Consider the following 20606-nt stretch of genomic DNA (forward strand, 5'->3'; position numbering starts at 1 on the left):
GTTGGAATGTTTTTTTCTCTCTAGAGAGTATATCTTCAATTGTTATTGGCTTGAAAAATATGTGTCGGTGAAAAGCAGGATGCATTTTTTTTGTTCCAAAAATATTTGTTTAAAAAATGTTGAATATCCTTTACAACTGTTGTTTCTCTTTGACTGTAAATTGTCTTTTTTTGTATGCACACAATAGTTTTGCTGTGTCTTTGGCAGCTTTGAGAGAGAGAGGAAGCCTATTTGTGATGGTCATGTCTGGCACTTGGCTCCCTGTGCCTTGCTTAAATGCTGTTGTGCATGTATTGGATATTTCAGCATCACTGCACATGTGCCGGTTAGAAGGCAGCAACACACATGGATTAGCGGTTGTCCATACATACTGTACTGATATCAGCTGATAAAAGATACGTGTGTGGAGGCCCGAGGCCATACCGTTGAAGTATGCCGAGTTGTAAGGATCTCAAAGGCCAGAGTGTTGTCCAGGAAAGGGTCAGTTAGATGAATGTCCAAAGCATTACGGATTATATTCTGTCAATATATTGTGAAATATCCCAGTTCCACAGCAGAGAGAGGTTTCTTAGCATATGAAGAGGCCTGAGTGATGTACTAAGGGCCCTTTCACACTAGCCCAGTCCACTGTAGTGTTAAAAGCACACGATTTAACATCTGCAACATCAAGGCAGCCCATCAATTTGGATGTGATGCCTAATGCACCAAAAATCATGCATACAACATTTTAACAGCACTATGCAACACACATAATGCACCACAAAGCACTAATGCAAGAAACACATTATTCTGTGTTGCAGTAACAATATTTAGCTTAAATCCTTTTAAAGTGTTCCTAAACCCAGGACCCTGCATTCATTATATCTGGTCTCCCACAGTACACAGAACATGGAAATGCAATTACTTTAGTAAATAAAAACTGCTAAATACCTTTTCTCATCAGAAGTTAGAGCAGTGTTGTGGCTTCTATCAGTGTTCAGCAAAGCACTAGCTACAGCTTGTAGGAAGAGTTTTCTTTCTGCTCTAGGAGGATGCTAAACCGCTGACCTTTGTCTGGACAGTGCTGATTGGCCCTGTGCTGATCACATGCACTGTCCCAAGAAAAAAAACAACTTCTCTAGCAATACACACCAAACGGAGCATGTGCAAAATACCTATGGTTCAGTCTGTCTTATCAGGGAATAAGAGGTGGTAGCTTAAACAAGGGGAGGAACAGAGCAATCAGGGTCAAAAGGCCTTTTTACACAATGCAGAGGATTAACCCCTTAGGTTCCATAGTGAGTATAACAAGCATGCTTTAATCCAAGTACATACTGATTTTACTGTTGTGGGTTTAGTAACACTTTAAGGAATGGAATTCAGATTCACTGCAACCTTGGTTTTGAGGCAAATACCTTGGTTTTCTTAGAATTGCAAATGTCAAACTTTTTCCAATGTTTTCCGTTTTTCCACAATAGTGCAATGTATATCCTTTGCCCCCAATCACCTATGTCACAAAAGCCAATAATCTGTAGAAACAGATAACCCAGCCCCTGTATAAAAGGGAGGTCTCAGAGCAGCCATATTGCCAGAGTGTGTTGGAGCTGCTGGGAAGAATGTAGGGAAAGATACTATGTTATATTATGGATTGCAGTGGTGGGCCATATATCTTTTGGCACTCCATCCTCTCAAAAGTCCTTTATAGGACATCTGTCACAGCAACAAGTATGACATTTTTTTGTTTCTTTTGTAATATATCGGGGTCCTTTTTTTCGTTGAATATCTTCTAGGGTTAAAAAAATTACACATATACTCTCTCTGTGTATATAAATACTATATACACAGTATATATAAATATTATTTCAATGTTGCCAGGGCCTTAATCATGTTTGGATGTGCAGCATATACTTGTTGCTGAACAGTTCGTCCAGCTTCCCATTTGTGTACAGTACGGTGCCCACATTGCTGTATGGTAACTCATTTACATTATAGCACCACACATTCACCCCTATCTCTTTAGTATAAATACAATCTAGGCTTTCCGGTCACCTCCATAAAACACTACAAATACTATCAGACCTGACCCACTTTCAAAGTACCCTTGCCCCAATGTAGAGGGAGAAGGGTGTTTTCTCCAACTCTGCGTGCTCCTACAAAAAAAAGTGGGATAATAGTGAAATGGGGGACTTATGTTGAATATGAAAGCTCCACTTATAATAGGGGTTGCCCCTATTATATCTGCCCTCTGTGCCCTATTATATCTACACTCTGTGTATCTGCCCTCTGTGTACAGGAGTACGGTATATTAGTATCTGTCACTCATTCTAACAAAGGGTTAAAAGTAAAAAAAAAAATACCACGAAATTAAAAATCGTTTAAAAAAATAAAGCCCAAGGGACTTGGCCAATGAGTAAGGACTGTAGATGAAGTCTGCTCAAACACTTTGAGACGTGGTTGTCATACAGAGTGCCACCTTGGGCTTTGTATCATTTCGGGTAAACACATACCTAACATCTTTTAAAATAAACCTTTTAATGATCCCAGAATAAATCCAGTGTGAGTCATGGTATCTAGTAATGTTCCATCAATAAAGTCATCCAACCAGGTAATCCAAGTCAGTCTGTATACACAGCACTCCCGCTACTGAATGACAAATTCCTGGCTGTGGTCATTTAAGTTCACTGCCAGGAATCCCTTGTAACATCATTGGCCAAATGCCAGAATTTCCCCAGTGTACCTTAGTTCAAACTTGAGTCCCCTAAATGGGCATACTGGGGTTGAATTGCTAAAGCAGAAAGGATGTTTACTTTGCAAAATTATTTATCACTATCAGTTTTCACTCAGCTTACTGAATGCGGTGAAATTCACTTTGCAAATAATATCCTACTGTGGGCAGTGGTGTATTTTGGTTTTGTGCTGCCCTAGGCAAGACTAAAATCGGGCACCACCTCCCCCCCGCATCTAAATTTGTCCCACCCTTTTATCTTTAGGCTCCACCTCTTCCTATTAGAGCTCTGCCCACTGAAACCAATGATGGGGCACTATTCCTCCCACTGACACCAGTGATGGGGCACTATTCCTCCCCCGGATACCAATGATGGGGCACTATTCATCCCACGGACACCAATGATGGGGCACTATTCTTCCCACTGATACCAATGATGGGGCACTATTCTTCCCACTGACACCAATGATGGGGCACTAATCCTCCCACTGACACCAATGATAGGGCGCTATTCCTCACACTGACACCAATGATGGGGCACGATTCCTCCCACTGATACCAATGATGGGGCATGATTCCTCCCACTGACACCAAAGATGGGTCACTATTCCTCCCACTGACACCAATGATGGTGCCCCATCATTAGTGTCAGTGTGTGAGGAATAGTGCCCCATCATTGGTATCAGTGGGAGGAATCGTGCCCATCATTGGTATCAGTGGGAGGAAAAGTGCCCCATCATTGGTGTCAGTGGGAGGATTAGTGCCCCATCTTTGGTGTCAGGGGAAGGAATAGTGCCCCATCATTGGTATCAGTGGGAGGAAGTGCCCCATCATTAGTGTCAGTAGGAGGAATAGTGCCCCATCATTGGTGTCAGTGGGAAGAATAGTGCCCCATCTTTGGTGTTAGTGGGAGGAAGTGCACCATCATTGGTATCAGTGGGAGGAATAGTGCCCCATTATTGGTGTCAGTGGGAGGCCCACAGGAATAGTGCCCCATCATTGGTGTCAGTGGAATAGTGCCCCACCATTGGTGTCAGTGGGAAGAAAAGTGCCCCCTCATTGGTGTCAGTGACACCAATGAGGTGGCACTATTCCTCCCACACTGACACTAATGATGGGGCACTATTACCCCCACTGACACCAATTATACTTACATCGCCGTGCCGCCCCCCTGAAAAGTGCCGCCATAGGCAAATGCCTTCTTTGCCTCGTGGCAAATACGCCCCTGGGACAAGTGAGGGGCAGTGGGACAGGAGGAGCGCAGTGGGACAGGTAGAGGGCAGCATGACGGGGGGGCATGGGACAGGATTGGAGCAGCGAGACAGGAGGAGCGCAAAGGGGCAGGTGAAGGGCAGTGGGACAGGAGGATTGCAGTGGGACAGGTGAGGGGCAGTGGGACAGGATAAGGAGCACAGAGGGACAGGAGGAGCTCAGAAGGATAGATGAGGGGCAGTGGGACAGGTGAGGGGCAGTGAGACAGGAGGAGCGCAGTGGGACAGGTGAGGGACAGGAGGAGCGCAGAAGGATAGGTGGGGGGGCAGTGGGACAGGTGAGCGGCAGTGGGACAGGTGAGGGGCAGTGGGACAGGTGAGCGGCAGTGGGACAGGAGGAGCGCAGTGGGACAGGAGGAGTGCAGTGGGACAGGTGAGGGGCAGTGGGACAGGAGGAGCGCAGTGGGACAGGTGAGGGGCAGTGGGACAGCAGGAGCGCAGAAGGATAGGTGGGGGGCAGTGGGACAGGTGAGGGGCAGTGGGACAGGAGGAGCACAGAGGGACAGATGGGGGGCAGTGTGACGGGGAGGCATGGGACAGGATCAGGGCAGCGGGACAGGAGCAGCGCAGTGGGACAGGTGAGGGGCAGTGGGACAGGAGGAGCCAAGTGGGACAGGTAAGGGGCAGTGGGACAGGAGGGGGGCAGTGGGACAGGAGGAGAGCAGTGGGACAGGAGGAGAGCAGTGGGACAGGTGAGGGGCAGTGGGACAAGAGAAGGAACACAGAGGGACAGGAGGAGCGCAGAAGGATAGGTGAAGGGCAGTGGGACAGGAGGAGCGCAGAGGGATAGGTGCGGGGCAGTGTGCCAGGGGGCATGGGACAGGATCGGGGCAGCTGGACAGGACGAGCGCACAGGGACAGGTGAGGGGCAGATGGACAGGAGGAGTGCAGAAGGATAGGTGAGGGGCAGTGGGACAGGAGGAGCGCAGAGGGATAGATGGGGGGCAGTGTGACAGGGGGCATGGGACAGGATCGGGGGAGCAGCTGGACAGGAGGAACGCAGAGGGACAGGTGTGGGACAGATGGACAGGAGAAGCAAAGAGGGACAGGTGGGGGGCAGTCGGGACAGATGGGTGGTAGTGGGGACAGATGGGTGGTAGTGGGACAATGTGGGGGACAGGAGGGGGAAGTGTAACAGGTGTGGGGCAGGGTGACATGTGGAGGCAGGGGGCAGTGTGATGGATGGGGGGGCAATGGGACGGGGGAGGGAAGTAGAACAGGTGGGGGGCAGTGTATCAGGGGACAGTGAGACAGGACCGAGGGAGCACCAGTCCTCCAAGCACATACCTGTCCAGCAGCGGCTCCTCCAGATGGTGTCAGGATCATTCCAGGACAGGTGCCTATGTCCCTTCTCCCCCACGATCTCCGGCGGGGCTGCAAAGGAGCAGGTCGGCTCCGCCCCCCTGAACTTGTCCTCTTCTGCTTCCTCCTTCGCTGGCACCTTCTGGCCTTCCTGCAGATCCCGGCACACTGACAGCGGGCTCCGCCCCTCACGCGCACTGAGCGCACACTGGGGATCAGCCCACCACTCCGCTCTCCTCTGCAGCCAGTCCCTCAGCCATGGCGGTCCTGCCCCTGTCCCTTTCCCACGGAAGTGTTCCTTGAAAAGTGCCGCCCTAGGGAAATGCCTAGTTTGCCTCGCGGCAAACATGCCCGACTGTGGGAAAGAAAAAGTAAATATTTCTTTGCACATGACTGGATGATTGACATCTGCAGGGCTTCACCCCATTCACTAAGCTAATTGAAAATCTCTTGCAAAGTGAAAATTTAGTTTGCTAAGAAAACAGCCTATACGTCTTCAGTAACACAACTCCAATGAGTATCAAATAATCAGCAAAAAAAAACAACCTTTAGTGTTGATTCACACATGTGCGGAGCTCAGGTTTCACAGCTAATTGGCACAGTAGCTGTTCACCGGTACACGTCAGGTTTACATCAGGTTCAGGACAGGAATAGCTCTCAGGATTATCCTGTTCACACACGTCAGATTTAGAAATGATTCCCATAAAAGTCAATAGCCTGGAATCTGCACCTGAACCAGACCGTACTGCTCAGAAATTGTACATGTTCAAATATTGTACATGTACAATATTACATTTTTTAAACAGAACTGAATCCGCATCGGCAGTGTACCAGACATATGTGAACAGGCCTCACAGGAAGCAATATTATTTCACATATCATGCAGATTGGATGTGGTTCAAACCACATCCAATGTGCATATATATTAACGGCACTTAAACATTTGTGATTTCTGTGTCAAGTTCAATCAACAGACTGGACACTGTTAAGTGCCCGTTAACATATGCGGATTGGATGCGGTGTGAACCGCATAGAGTCCACGTGACATAACACTTCTTCCTATGGTGCCTGCTCACATATGTCCAGTGCACTGTCGGTGTGGATTCCATGCGGATTCAGCACGGTTTGAAAAAGAGTCATGTATGATTTCTGAGCAGTCCAGTTAAGGTGCGGATTACAGGCTATTAACTTCTATAGGAACCTTTTCTAAACCGCACATGTGAACAGGATAAAACCCTGACCTAATCCTGTTTTGAACCTGATGTAACCATGATGTGTACCGGTGAACAGCAACTGTGTCAATTAGATGTGAAACCTGAGCTTCAATCTGCACTGCACATGTGTGGATCAGCATTTACAAATGTTTTCCTACTGCTTATTTGCAAAGCTTGAGGTGGGTAGTATGTGTCCTTTCAGAAGGAGAAACACCAATATTGGATTCATCTTTTTTCTAAAAAGGAGCTCCTGGATCTGACAATAGCTTGAGGGGCAATTTAGCAGACTGTCAGACCTTATGAAACTACTAAAGAAATTGTAACAATGAAATGCAGTGGAGCTTCTGATATTATCTTATATAAACAGCAAACATGAGTGATCACTAAACAAAGTTGTTTGCTTGGTTTAGTGAAGAAGGTGGAGCGGTGTTCACTTTAAATGTCCATTCATGTGCAAAGGAATGAAAAAAAAAACAGGATGTTTTGCTTGATTGATTGGATGACTGAAGGCAAACCAGCTTTATCACTAGGCTAAGTAACCATTCCCTACTCCTTTGGAAACTCACTCCATTGTGCCCATTACAGATATAAAAAAAACATGTATTTATGAACTCTGTTAATAACTATCAGAAAACGTACATGAATTAGATTAGTATGGAGTAAAGAAAACATGTCCAGAGAGAAATATACCTCTACTGACCTCCTTCAGAAAATGCTAGTTGCGTGGCCAAGTATGGCTTTAGATTTTGTAAGTAGATGACCCAGAAACAGGTATGTACTACGTAATATCAGAACTCTGGATCTGCATGCTTGGTTCAGATCACTGAAGTACGGAAGCCAATATATTACCAAGACGGCCAAGCAGCTAACATTTTCAGAAGAGGAGGTCAGCATTGGAAACCATTATATTAGTCTCAGGACATGTGTGCGGAGAGAATTCCTTGCTGGATCCCCAATAAGCCCACTCCATTCAAAAATTGGAAACCTTCTTTGGGTAGAATTGCTGTTTAACAATGCGACAAAAACAATTTGCAAAATTTCCAGGAATAATTAAAAGAGACATATTTATTCATTGTTGAGCCGTGAAACGCTTTGAACCAATAGGTATTAATAGCTAACTATCATTCCACAATTCATCTTTTGTGGATAGAATTTCTTCTCATAACAGGATAAAATACTAATTTTCTGTGTAGGAGTTCATTCAAAAGAAATCAGTCTTCAAGACAAGTGATTCTGTGAAAATGCTACTGGAAAAGCTTCAATAACATTAGTATGATTGCAAAAAGTGTAATCTTAAAAGAAATCTACAGTCACAGATACACTTTTATTTTATAACATCAGCAACATAGTGACAATATAAACAATAGTTATATTTGATAATCCAACATAAGCTTACTTGAAATATCTCCTTTCATGTTGTGAGCTCTGCCTGTCTGTTCATCATCTCTTTCCACAACTTCCTGGATTTTCTGCATGCACCCTTGTCTCTGCTGTTTACTTTCAACTTCTAAGGACTACATGCCCCATGGTACTGCAAGCAGTGATCCCTGTACTGACTCTGCCTCCTGAAACTCCTCCCCTTAGCACCTCTGTAGTCCAAAAGGCAGGCTCTCTGAAATATATGACACACCTGTGCATAACAGGACACAGTGATTACATGACACAGGATTCAAGGAAATAAAAATGAGGGGATCTTCACAAGGTAAGTTTGCAAACTTAAAGATTGTTCAGAGCAATAGGAGTAGGCTAGAAATAATTGAAATACAATGTGGAATATGAATATATGATATGCTTTAAGCAGACATTCAACAGACTGATGATAATCAAATTCTGTAAGCAACATCATGGTTTGCAATCTACTGGTTAGGAATGGCTGATAAATATACATACTGTATATCATATATACACTGCTCAAAAAAATTAAAGGAACACTTTAAGAACACATCAGATCTCAATGGGGAAAAAATCTCATGCTGGATATCTACAGTGGGGATCGAAAGTTTGGGCACCCCAGCTAAACATTTGTATTAATGTGCATAAAGAAGCCAAGGAAAGATGGAAAAATCTCCAAAAGGCATCAAATTACAGATTAGACATTCTTATAATATGTCAACAAAAGTTAGATTTTATTTCCATCATTTACACTTTCAAAATAACAGAAAACAAAAAAATGGCGTCTGCAAAAGTTTGGGCACCCTGCAGAGTTAATATCTTGTACTGCCCCCTTTGGCAAGTATCACAGCTTGTAAACGCTTTTTCTAGCCAGCCAAGAGTCTTTCAATTCTTGTTTGAGGTATCTTTGCCCATTTTTCCTTACAAAAGTCTTCCAGTTCTTTGAGATTTCTGGGCTGTCTGTCACGCACTGCTCTTTTAAGGTCTATCTATAGATTTTCAATTATGTTGAGGTCAGGAGATTGTGAAGGCCATGGCAAAACCTTCAGTTTACGCCTCTTGATGTAATCACCCGTGGATTTCGAGGTGTGTTTAGGATCATGTTATTTTGAAAGTGTAAATGATGGAAATAAAATCTAACTTTTGTTGACATATTATAAGAATGTCAAATCTGTAATTTGATGCCTTTTGGAGATTTTTCCATCTTTCCTTGGCTTCTTTATGCACATTAATACAAATTTTTAGCTGGGGTGCCCAAACTTTCGATCCCCACTGTATACTGATATGGGCTGGGTAATATGTTAGGAACGCAAGGATGCCCCATCGTTTGATGGAAATGAATGTTATCAACCTACAGAGGACTGAATTCAAAGACAGCCTGAAAATCAAAGTGAAAAAATGATTCAGCAGGCTAGTCCATTATGTTGAAATTTCATTGCAGCAATTCAAAATGGTACTCAGTAGTTTATATGGCCCCTATGTGCTTGTATACATGCTTGACAACAATGCGTCATGCTTCTAATGAGATGATGGATGATGTCATGGGGTATTTCCTCCCAGATCTGGACCAGGGCATCACTGAGCTCCTGGACAGTCTGAGGTGCAACCTGGTGGCGTCGGATGGACCGAAACATGATCTCCCAGAGGTGTTCTATTGGATTTAGGTCAGGCAATAGTAGGGACCATTCATTGGTATCAATTCCTTCATCATTCAGGAACTGCTTGCATACTGTCGCCACATGAGGCCGGGCATTGGCATGCACCAGGAGAAATAGGTTCAAGGATTTCATCCCAATACCTAATGGCAGTCAGGGTGCCATTGTCTAGCCTGTAGAGGTCTGTGCATCCCTCCATGGATGTGCCTCCCCAGACCATCACTGACCCACCACCAAAATGGTCATGCTGAATGATGTTACAAGCAGCATAATGTTCTCCACGGCTTCTCCAGACCCTTTCACGTCTGTCACATGTGCTCCAGGTGAACCTGTTTTACTCTGTGAAAAGCACAGGGTGCCAGTGGCGGACCTGCCAGTTTGGTGTTCAATGGGAAATTCCGATCAAGCTCTAAGGTTCCGGGCAGTGAGCATAGGACCCACTAGAGGACGCTGGGCCCTCAGGTCACCCTCATGAAGTCTGTTTCTGATTGTTTGGTCAGAGACATTCATACCAGTGGCCTGCTGGAGGTAATTTTGTAGGGCTCTGGCAGTGCTCATCCTGTATCTCCTCGCACAAAGAAGCAGATACTGGTCCTGCTGATGGGTTAAGGACCTTCTACGGCTCTGTCCAGCTCTCCTAGAGTAACTGCCTGTCTCCTAGAATCTCCTCCATGCTCTTGAGACTGTGCTGGGAGACACAGCAAACCTTCTGGCAATGGCACGTATTGGCATGCATTCTGGAGGAGCTGGATTGCGTGTGCAACCACTGTAGGGTCCAGGTATCGCCTCATGCTACCAGTAGTGATACTGACCCTAGCCAAATGCAAAACTAGTGAAAACCAGTAAGAAAAGTTGAGTAGGGAAAAAAATGTCCTTGGCTTCCGCCTGTAAAACCGTTCATGTTTTGGGGGTCGTCTCATTGTTGCCCATCTAGTGCACCTGTTGATAAATTCATTAACACCAAAGCAGCTGATACTGATTAACAACCCCCTCTGCTACTTAACTTACCAGATCAATATCCCAGGAGTTTAATTGACTTGATGCTATACTCTGATTAAAAAGTGTTCCTTTCATTTTTTTTGAGCAGTGTACATACTGTATATACAGGTATGCATACTATTCATAACCAACTTGTGAGATGAGTCCCATAATATCAGCAAGCAGGTTTTTATTATTTTCTCGCATGCCATGTCTTGTTTCCAGCAAATGAAAAGCAATCTCCCTTATCTGGCCCGCTGTCTCTGTCTTGGCACCTTCCTGAAGCTCTACTGCTCCCTTTACAACGAAAGCTGTATCAATGAATATAAATAATGCAGCAAATACTCCAGAAATGGCATTAATTGCTCGAGCGCCCTGTGCTGCTAACGTAGTCCCTTTAGCTGTAGCTGCTGCTATCCTCCCCAGCTGAACCAATCTGCCTACTTCCACTACAGCAAACACTCCTTTACCCCCCATTCTGACGGGGTCTGCTAAAGGTGCAGTCTCGATCGCTTTAACTGTGGCATTGATATTTGTAGCAGTTTTTTGTACTGCATTTATCATGTTGTCAATTTCCTTTACCTTCTCAGTTACTGTCTCACATTTCTTTTTGGTATTTATAGAATCAGCTATGGAAGCAGATACTCCAGTGACTCCTCCAGCTGTAGCAGCAGCAATTCCAATAGTGCTTACAACCAGAGATGCGCCAAGTGTCAGTGGAGCCAGAGCTATGCCTACAAGTGTGGTGATACCACCGGCAATCCCAACTGCACTTCCTGCAACATTGGCGATGACAGCATTCCTATGGAACTTGTCCATATCATCAGCAATACTGTACAGTTCTAAAACGCAGTCTGAAGAAGCCTCTTCCAAAAGGGATGATTCTCTTTCGTAGTCTTGGTGATACTTCTTCAACTATTTAAGAAAAAAAAAAAAAAAAGAATAAAAATGTTTAATACATATCTTTTTTGTTGCATAAGCATGGCTGGATTTCTGCATAGCCAACACAGATGCTGACGCAGGGTTGCCCAGTACAGCACACAGTCACAGTTCCTATTGTCAAGCTCCCTCTACAAGTGTGTTTCTGTTGGTGGAATATTGTACCTACAGTAAATATACTGTGTGTGTAGTGTACACCTAGAACTGAACTGCTAGCAGAGTGTTGAAAGCTGCTGGTGAAGAGCGGGAAAATCAACTTTTTCAGCTATTCCTTTCGCAGACTCCTATATGTCCTCATGCACACTGAACGTTTTTACAGCTGCTGTTTTAGGCTTTTGGCATTTTTTTCTACAGCCACTAAACTCCCCAGCATGTTATCCTATGTGTCCATGCACACATACAGGTGAAACTCCAAAAATTAGAATATCGTGCAAAAGTTCCTTTATTTCAGTAATGCAACTTAAAAGGGGAAATTAATATATGATATAGACTCATTACATGCAAAGCAAGATAGTTCAAGCCATGATTTGTCACAATTGTGATGATTATGGCTTACAGCTCATGAAAACCCCAAATCCACAATCTCAGAAAATTAGTATATTACATGCAATCAATAAAACAAGGATTGTGCATAGAACAATATCGGACCTCTGAAAAGTGTAAGCATGTACATGTACTCAGTACTTGGTTTGGGCCCCTTTTGCAGCAATTACTGCCTCAATGTGGCGTGGCATGGAAGCTATCAGCCTGTGCCACTGCTGAGGTGTTATGGAAGACCAGGATGCTTCAATAGCGGCCTTCAGCTCTTCTGCATTGTTCAGTCTCATGTCTCTCATCTTTCTCTTGGAAATGCCCCATAGATTTTCTATGGGGTTCAGGTCAGGCGAGTTTGCTGGCCAATCAAGCACAGTAATCCCACGGTCATTGAACCAGATTTTTGTGCTTTTGGCAGTGTGGGCAGGTGCCAAGTCCTGCTGGAAAATGAAGTCAGCATCCCCAAAAAATACAAAAATTAGCACTCAAATCCTCAAAAAAAACCCAATATGTTACTTAGCATTACTTCCCCTGAAGTACAAAAATAATAAATTAAAATAAGCAACAAATAAATAAATACAAAAATATAAATATAAAGTCCCATACACCTAAAGTCCAAAGTAAAGTCCAAAATTCAAAAGTCAAAAAGGAGATATTTGCTTTATCGGACCAAGGTGTAGAGGGTGGAAAATGGGGCTTTGTTTCCCCCTCGTTGCCAGCCTGAATATACCTGGGACGCATAGAGGCTTATATTGGGTTTTCCAGGTTGTAAGATGGCCGCGGCGGGAGTCTGATTCTCCAGCCAGCGGATATTTAAAGCTAGTGAGGACATACGTCCGTATCCCTGTTGAAAAAGTCCGGATTTGACGAAACGCATCCGGGGCACGTGACGTGGTGACGTATTGACGTCTTCCGGAAGTGCCGTGGTGGCCATTTTGGGTTCTGGAACACGCGGCTGTTCTTACCCTGGATGCTTCCATTTGTGCCTGGCTCTCCTTCAGAGTGTTATGATGATTGAAAAGAGTTACCGCTAAGGAGGGGGGTCTCTTCTTCTGGATTATTTCACTATATGGAAGCTGATCGCATCAAATTTATATGTAAGTTGCTACAATAAAATTTGCCTGTCTTTTAAAACACATACTGATCCCTGGTCTGTTTGAGGTCTATGGGAAAAGGTTGGAGAAGATGTGAGAACAATCTTTGGAGACTTTCCTATCTGTATTATGGATCCTATGCTAATTATATTTATGTGGGGGTAATTATGCACTTTTTATATTGTGTGCAGTGGAATTACTAATTTAAGTGTTAGAGTCCAGAGCTTACTTTCTTTCTTTTTTTCACGTTTGCTGTGGCACTTTTTGCATTTGCATGTGACACGTGTGGCACTTTATTTTATTAATTGGGGTAATACACTATGTTGAGATTTTTTCTTTGAGGTATTTGAAGATCTTCTGAAGCACATTGCTAATTTGATTCAGGAAGAAAAGAGCTATTGGATATCACGTGAAAGGTTCCTTTTTGACTTTTGAATTTTGAGCATCCCCAAAAAGCTTGTCTGTGGAAGGAAGCATGAAGTGCTCCAGTCTCCTGGTAGACGGCTGCGTTGACCCTGGACTTAATGAACCACAGTGGACCAATACCAGCAGATGACATGGCTCCCCAAATCAACACAGACTGTGGAAACTTCACACTGGACTTCAAGTATCTTGCAGTGTGTGTCTCTCTATTCTTCCTCCATACTCTGGGTCCTTGGTTTCCAAATGAGATGCAAAAGTTGCTCTCATCAGAAAAGAGGTCTTTGGGCCACTGACAACAGACCAGGTCTGTTTTTCTTTAGCCCAGGTAAGACGCTTCTGACGTTGTTTGTTGTGCAGGAGCGGCTTGACAAGAGGAATACGACATTTGAGGCCCATGTCCAGGATCTGTCTATGTCCAACACTTTTGAATGGCCTTTTCCTGACAATCCTCTCCAGACTGTGGTCATCCCTGTTGCTTGTGCACCTTTTTCTTTCACACTTTTCCCTTCCACATAACTTTCTCTGCTGAAAGTCTGTGCTTTGATACAGCACTTTGGGAACATCCAACGTCTTCTGCAATTACCTTTTGAGGCTTTCCCTCCTTATTGAGGGTGTCAATGATGGTTTTCTGCACAACTGTCAGGTCAGCAGTCTTTCCCATGATTGTGATTCCTACTGAACCAGACTGAGAGATCATTTAAAGGCTCAGGAACCCTTTGCAGGTGTTTTGGCTTAATTAGTTGATTAGAGTGGGACACTTTGAGCCGAGAATATTGCACCTTTTCACTATATTCTAATTTTCTGAGATTGTGGATTTGGGGTTTTGATGAGCTGTAAGCCATAATCATCACATGTATGACAAAGCACGGCTTGAACTATCTTGATTTGCATGTAATGAGTCTATCTCATATATTAGTTTCACTTTTTAAGTTGCATTACTGAAATAAATGAACTTTTGCACGATATTCTAATTTTTCGAGTTTCACCTGTAGATTGTAATCAACGTTTTTTGGCAGGGGCATTTTTGATTGGAAAAAAACCCCAGAAATAGTGAGTTTCTAGAGGAGTTTTTTAGCTGTAAAAATGCTATAACACTGAAAAACGCGGTAAAACACAAATGCGAAAAAACAAAGCAAAACGCCGCTAAATGCTAATGCAAAAATGCTAAAAACCGCTGAGAAACGCACGTTTTTAATGTGACTTTACACAGCTAACGTTACCAGTGTCACTAAAACGCCCAGTGTGCATGGAGCCTTATAAAGATAATGTATGAGCAGAAGATACCTTAAAGCGGTAGTAAACGTAATTAAAAAAGTTTCCCCCTGCAATGTAATATCATAATGTGCTAGCATGCATTGCATTCATTATGTGAAACTTACCTAAAACAAAGCCCTCCAGCGGCGTATTGTTACCTCTGACAGGGCTTCCATCTTCACTCGATCTTCTTTACGGGTTCTCGGGCTACAGCTGCTTGAATGGCTGAGCTGCCAATGACATCACAATACCTGCGAATGCGCACAGGAGTTTCGGCCACGGCACACAGCACTGAAGGAATGGCATGGGTATGCCGTTCCTTCAGAGCACATGCACCGGTTATGGCACTGGGTGCTGCTCTGTAGAATATCTCCTAAATGGTGCATGTTTAGGAGATGTTCATTTTACCTACAGGTACGCTTTATTATAAAGTAAGAATAGAAATGAGTATTTACTGCCATTTTAACATTTATTTCTACTTCTGCAGCCAATTTGTGTTAAGACATAATTTGAATTTATTACATGTTCTCACTCACATAGCATAACCTAATGTATATGTAAACCAAACATTTCATATTCCTGATATGTGTCTGCTGTACCATGTACTTGTATGAAAAGTATTATGTTCTCCTTGTATTGCTTTCTTTGTGTGAAATCCCTGGTGTTTCTGCCAGTCCCTCTGCTTTCCTAACAAAATCTGACCACGCTAGGCATGAGAGCACATTGTAGTCAGTGTTCTGGCTGTGCTGGGAGTCTGCTCTCCTCCGATGATCATACTTGTCCTGAAATGCCCCCCCTCCCCTGCACAGACATTCAGTGGGAAGCCCAGTTTCTCCTCCTCTATCTCTCTGAGCTCCTTATGCAGCTGAGAACAGAGGGTATGTGATCACTTTTAAAAAGGGAAAAAAAAAGATATTTGTAATGTGTATATACAGTATACAGTGTATTCATAAAGTATTTAGACCCCTTCACTTTTTTTCAATTTTGTTATGTTGCAGCCATATACTACAGTTGATTAACCAATAGCCGCCCAGCCAATAGCCGTTTGGCGGCCGGCAAAATGCTGTAGATTTCCAGGTGGATGCCATATGGCGTCCTCCTGGGCATGCGCAGTTTTCGCTCTTGCAGAGCCATGCAGTGGTGCGATCTGTCACCGGCCGTGTACCTCGGACACGGCCGATGACAGATCTGAGTGCCGGCCCCCGTTGCCGGTACCATGTGACCTGCTGTGACCAATCACAGCAGGTCACATGACAGTTGTATACAATAGATGGCTTCATTCATGTCATCCATTGTATACTAGTGTCTAGCTGTGAATGGTCACAGCGATCACATGCACGTCATGCGATTAGCTGTGGCCAAATCACAGCTAAGCACAAAAAAAAAAAAAAAAACCCTGAATGAATCGATGTCATTCAGGTAAATGCTTGCTTATAGCAAAGTAATTCTTTGCTATAAGCAAATTGTGTAAAACAAAAAAAAAATACTGATCACTTCCCCAAAGTAGTACAATGTTACTATGGTAACATTGTATTACTTTGAACATATGAAATATGAAAAAAAATCTTAAAAAAAAGTAATAAAAAATTAAAAATAAATTTTTTTAAAAAAATTAAAAATATATATATATTTTTTTTTTCATACTGTCACTAGTCAGTGTCCCTGATCACCGCCATGCCAGTTATATGATGACACTGTACTGCACTGGTGACAGTATGTAAAAAAAAAATAGTGAAAATAATTTTTCTAATTTTTTAATTTTCCGAAAAATTATGACAAAAAAAATACAACTTCAAAAAACTCGCCATGCCTCTTATGAAGTACGTTGGACTGTCTACTTAGCAAAAAGGGGTCATTTGGGGGATATCTGTACTGTTCTGACATTCTTGGACCTCAAGAAATTAGATTGGCTGTCAGTACTTCAGGATTGATCAATATTCAGATCTATACCATAGATTGTGAACTCTATAACTTTCCTACAAACTAAATAATACATCCTAATTTGGGTTATTGTCACCAAAGACATGTAGTAGAATGCATCTTGGCCTAAATTTTTGAAGAACAATTATTTATTTGCAAACTTTTATAACAGAAACAAAGAAAAACGTGTTTTTTTTTCAAAATTTTTGGTCTTTTTTTGTTAATTTAGCAAAAAATAAAAACCCCAGCGGCGATTAAATACCACCAAAAGAAAGCTCTAGTTGTGTGAAGAAAATAACATTTTAGTTTGGGTACAATGTTGTATGACTGCGCAATTGTCATTCAAAGTGTGAGAGCGCTGAAACCTGAAAAATGGCCTGGGCAGGAAGGGGGTAAAAGTGCCCGGAAAGGAAATGGTTAAATTCATTTTTTTCTCATTAATCTATACTCAGTACCCCATAATGACAAAGAGAAAACAGAATTTTAGAAATGTTTTCAAATGTATGAAAAATAAAAAACTGAAATATCACATTGGCACCAGTATTTAGACCCTTTGCAGCAACACTTGAAATCTAGCTCATGTGTTTGCAAACTCTCTTGATTGTGGCTGAGATGTTTCTACACCTTGACTGGAGTCCACGTGTGGTAAATTAAACTGACTGGACATGATTTGGAAAGGTACACAGCTCTCTATAAAAGGCCTCATAGCTGACAATGCATACTGTATCAGAAAAAAAACATGAGGTCAAAGGAACTGCCTGCAGAGCTCAGAGACAGAATTATTGCAAAGCATAGATCTGTGGAAGGCTAAAAAAAAATTCATCTGCAGTGAGTGTTCTCAAGAGAACAGTGGCCCCCAAAATTCTCAAAGAAGTTTGGTACAACCAGGACTCTTCCAAGAGCTGATCGCCCGGTCAAACTAAGCAATTGGGAGAGAAGGGCCTTAGTAAGAAAGGTGACCAAGAACCCTATGGTCACTCTGACTGAGCTCCAGATGTCCTGTGTGGAGATAGGACAAAGTTCCAAAAGGAGAACCATCACTTCAGCCCTCTACCAATCTGGGCTTTATGGCAGAGTGGCTAGACAAAGCCTCTTCTCAGTGCAAAACACACAAAAACCCACTTGGGGTTTGCAAAAAACCTTATGCAAACTCCAAGCAAAAGTAATGAAAAATACAGTGAAAAAACAATTATTTAATTTCTTTGATTTTTTAAAAATCCAATTTTTCCAAAATTACAACTTCAAAAATCTTGCCATGCCTCTCACTAAATACCTACTTTTCAAAAACGGGTAATTTAGGGGGAAATTGTACTGTTCTGGCGATTTAACCACCTCAATACTGGGCACTTTTATCCCCTTCCTTCCCAGACCAATTAGAGCTTTCAGCGCACTAACACTTTGAATAATAATTACTTAGTCATGCAACACTATACCCAAATGAAATTTTTGTCCCTTTTTCACACAAATAGAGCTTTATTTTGGTTGTATTTAATTAGCACTGGGTTTTTTTTTTGAGCTATTAATTAATAAAGACCGAAACGTTTGAAAAAAAAAACACATTTTGCTTCGTTTCTGTTATAAAATGTAGCAAATAAGTAGTTTTTCTTCATAAATTTGGGCCAAAATGTATACTGCTACATTGCTTTGGGAAAAATAATCCCAACCAGTGTGTATTATTTGGTCTGTGTGAACGTTTTAGGCCAGGGGTCCTCAAACTACGGCCCGCGGGCCACATGCGGCCCGCCGAACACACTCATCCGGCCCACCGGCAGGGGACACTAAGTACAGGGGTGGGCAGGAGGCTGCTGTCTCTTACCTGGCTCCGGTCCCAGTCCAGGATGCGCTGCTCCTTCACTCCAGCCGCTCCCTCACTCGATGTCCGCGCTGCCGCTCGGCTCCGCCTCATCACCGGTGATTGGGCGCCAGTACTGTAGCTCAGGAAAGGCACACAGGCAGCCAATCACCGGCGAGGAGGCGGAGCCGAGCGGCCCCGTGAAAATCAAGGGAGGGAGAGGCCGGAGTGAAGGAAGGAGGACAGCTGACCGCCCGGTAAGTGTGCCATGCAGATGGTACTGCTGCAACCAGGTATGCTGGCTGCAGCAGCACCATGCTGGAACAGGGTTGGCTAGTTAAGTGTCATTGCTGTCAGTGGGAGGAATAGTGCCCCATCATTGCTGTCAGTGGGAGGAATAGTGCCCCATCGTTGGTATTAGTGGGAGGAATAGTGCCCCATCATTGGTATCAGTGGGTGGAATAGTGCCCCATCATTGGTGTCACTGATACTAATGATGGGAAACTATTCCTCCACTGATACCAATGATGGGGCACTATTCTTCCCACTGACACCAACGATGGGGCACTATTCCTCCCACTGACACCAACGATGGGGCACTATTCTTTCCACTGACACCAACGATGGGGCACTATTCCTTCCACTGACACCAACGATGGGGCACTATTCCTCCCACTGACACCAATGATGGGACACTATTTTGCTCCATAAGACACACTTGTGGGGAAATGTCTGTGCATCTTATAGAGTGGCCGGCCCAGTATTCCCGCTGCCGTTGTATGTCCGCAGTCTCTGAACAAATGCAGACACAGTACAGGAGATGACCATAGTTTTTTTTTAAAACTTTAGTCCGGCCCTCCAACGGTCTGAGGGACAGTGAACTGGCCCCCTGTTTAAAAAGTTTGAGGACCCCTGTTTTAGGCTATGTTCACACTAGCTTTGTCAGCAGGCGTCAGACAGGCGTTTGGGAAGCGTTTTTAAAGCTTCTCAAACTCCTATGAAAATTCTGCACATGGCAGCATACAATGCTGTTCACATGGAAGCATTAGCGTTGCGGCAAAACTGACACCTCGTGTCGAGTCAGGAGGAGTTGAAGCCTCCTATTCAAGTCTATAGTTGCGAGACGGTTGCGGAGTGCTAATACCATTTAACTTCATTATAGGATTTTGTGGTGCAGTTTTAACACTTGGCAAACGCCTATCAACCGCCTCAAAACCGCGCATAGGGCGTTGTGGGAGCATTTGAGGAGCGTTAGAGGAGCGTTAAAAACGCTTCCCAAACACCTGTGTAACGCCTGTCAAATGCTATAGGGGCGTTTGGCAAGCGTTAGAAATAAAGTCAAGTGTGAACGAACCCTTAGAGTCTACAAGCTATGGTACCAATCACTGAATATTGATCACACCTGATCAAACCTGATGTACTGATGGTGTATCTCATTCTTTGAGACACTAAGGCTGGCCATACATTATACAATTATCTGCAGATTTTTGGTTTAGATTTACCAAAAACCATTTAATAGGAGGACAAACCTAAACAACACTTTCAGTTGTATCCAATTAGGCAGGCCCTTGCACTACATAGTTGAAGGTAAATCTAAAGGAAATTGGGCAGAAAATCTGCAGATAATTGTATAATGTATGGCCAGCCTAACAAGCCAGGACAGTACAAACACCCCCCAAATGACCCCTTTTTGGAAAGTAGACATTCCAAGGTATTTAGTAAGATGCATGGTGAGGTTTTTTTCAACCTGTACTTTTTTCCCCACAATTCTTTGGAAAATGAAGAAAATAAATATAATTTTTTTTTCACACAACTGTTATATTAACAGGTTATTCCTCTCACACGGCATATGCATACTTGCAGCTTCACCCCAAAGAACATTCTGCTGCTCCTCCTGAGTATGGGGATAACACACATGTGTAAGATGTTTCCACAGCCTGGCCACATACAGAGGCCCAACATCCAAGTAGGACCTACAGGCGTTCAAGAGGCATACATTACACATCTCATTTCCTGAGTACCTATCACATTTTTGAAGGCCCTGAAGAACCAAGACAATGGAATTACCCACAAAATGACCCCATTTTGGAAGGCAAACACCCCAATGTATATTATATGAGGCATAATGAGTCTT

The 20606-nt window shown here is 43.4% G+C and overlaps 2 protein-coding genes across 2 annotated transcripts in view; both read right to left on the reverse strand.

The window, feature by feature from the left end:
- Positions 1–5432, reverse strand: part of LOC149459193 (WD repeat-containing protein 53-like) — a 28852-nt gene extending 23420 nt beyond the window's left edge. Inside the window, exon 1 of the mRNA XM_089681559.1 lies at positions 5263–5432. Coding sequence (XP_089537685.1) covers positions 5263–5301 — 39 coding nt within the window. The 5' untranslated portion in view covers positions 5302–5432. The remainder of the gene's footprint in view (positions 1–5262) is intronic.
- A 3668-nt stretch (positions 5433–9100) lies between these two features.
- The window catches only part of LOC149459194 (apolipoprotein L6-like), a 72045-nt gene continuing 60539 nt past the window's right edge, over positions 9101–20606 (reverse strand). The window contains exon 6 of the mRNA XM_089681558.1: positions 9101–11431. Within this exon, the coding sequence (XP_089537684.1) occupies positions 10655–11431 (777 nt within the window). The 3' untranslated portion in view covers positions 9101–10654. The remainder of the gene's footprint in view (positions 11432–20606) is intronic.

The sequence above is a fragment of the Staurois parvus genome, unplaced genomic scaffold, assembly GCF_062004578.1.
Source record: "Staurois parvus isolate SC_StPar_1 unplaced genomic scaffold, SC_StPar_1.0 ptg000270l, whole genome shotgun sequence".
In the NCBI taxonomy this organism is placed as follows: domain Eukaryota; kingdom Metazoa; phylum Chordata; class Amphibia; order Anura; family Ranidae; genus Staurois; species Staurois parvus.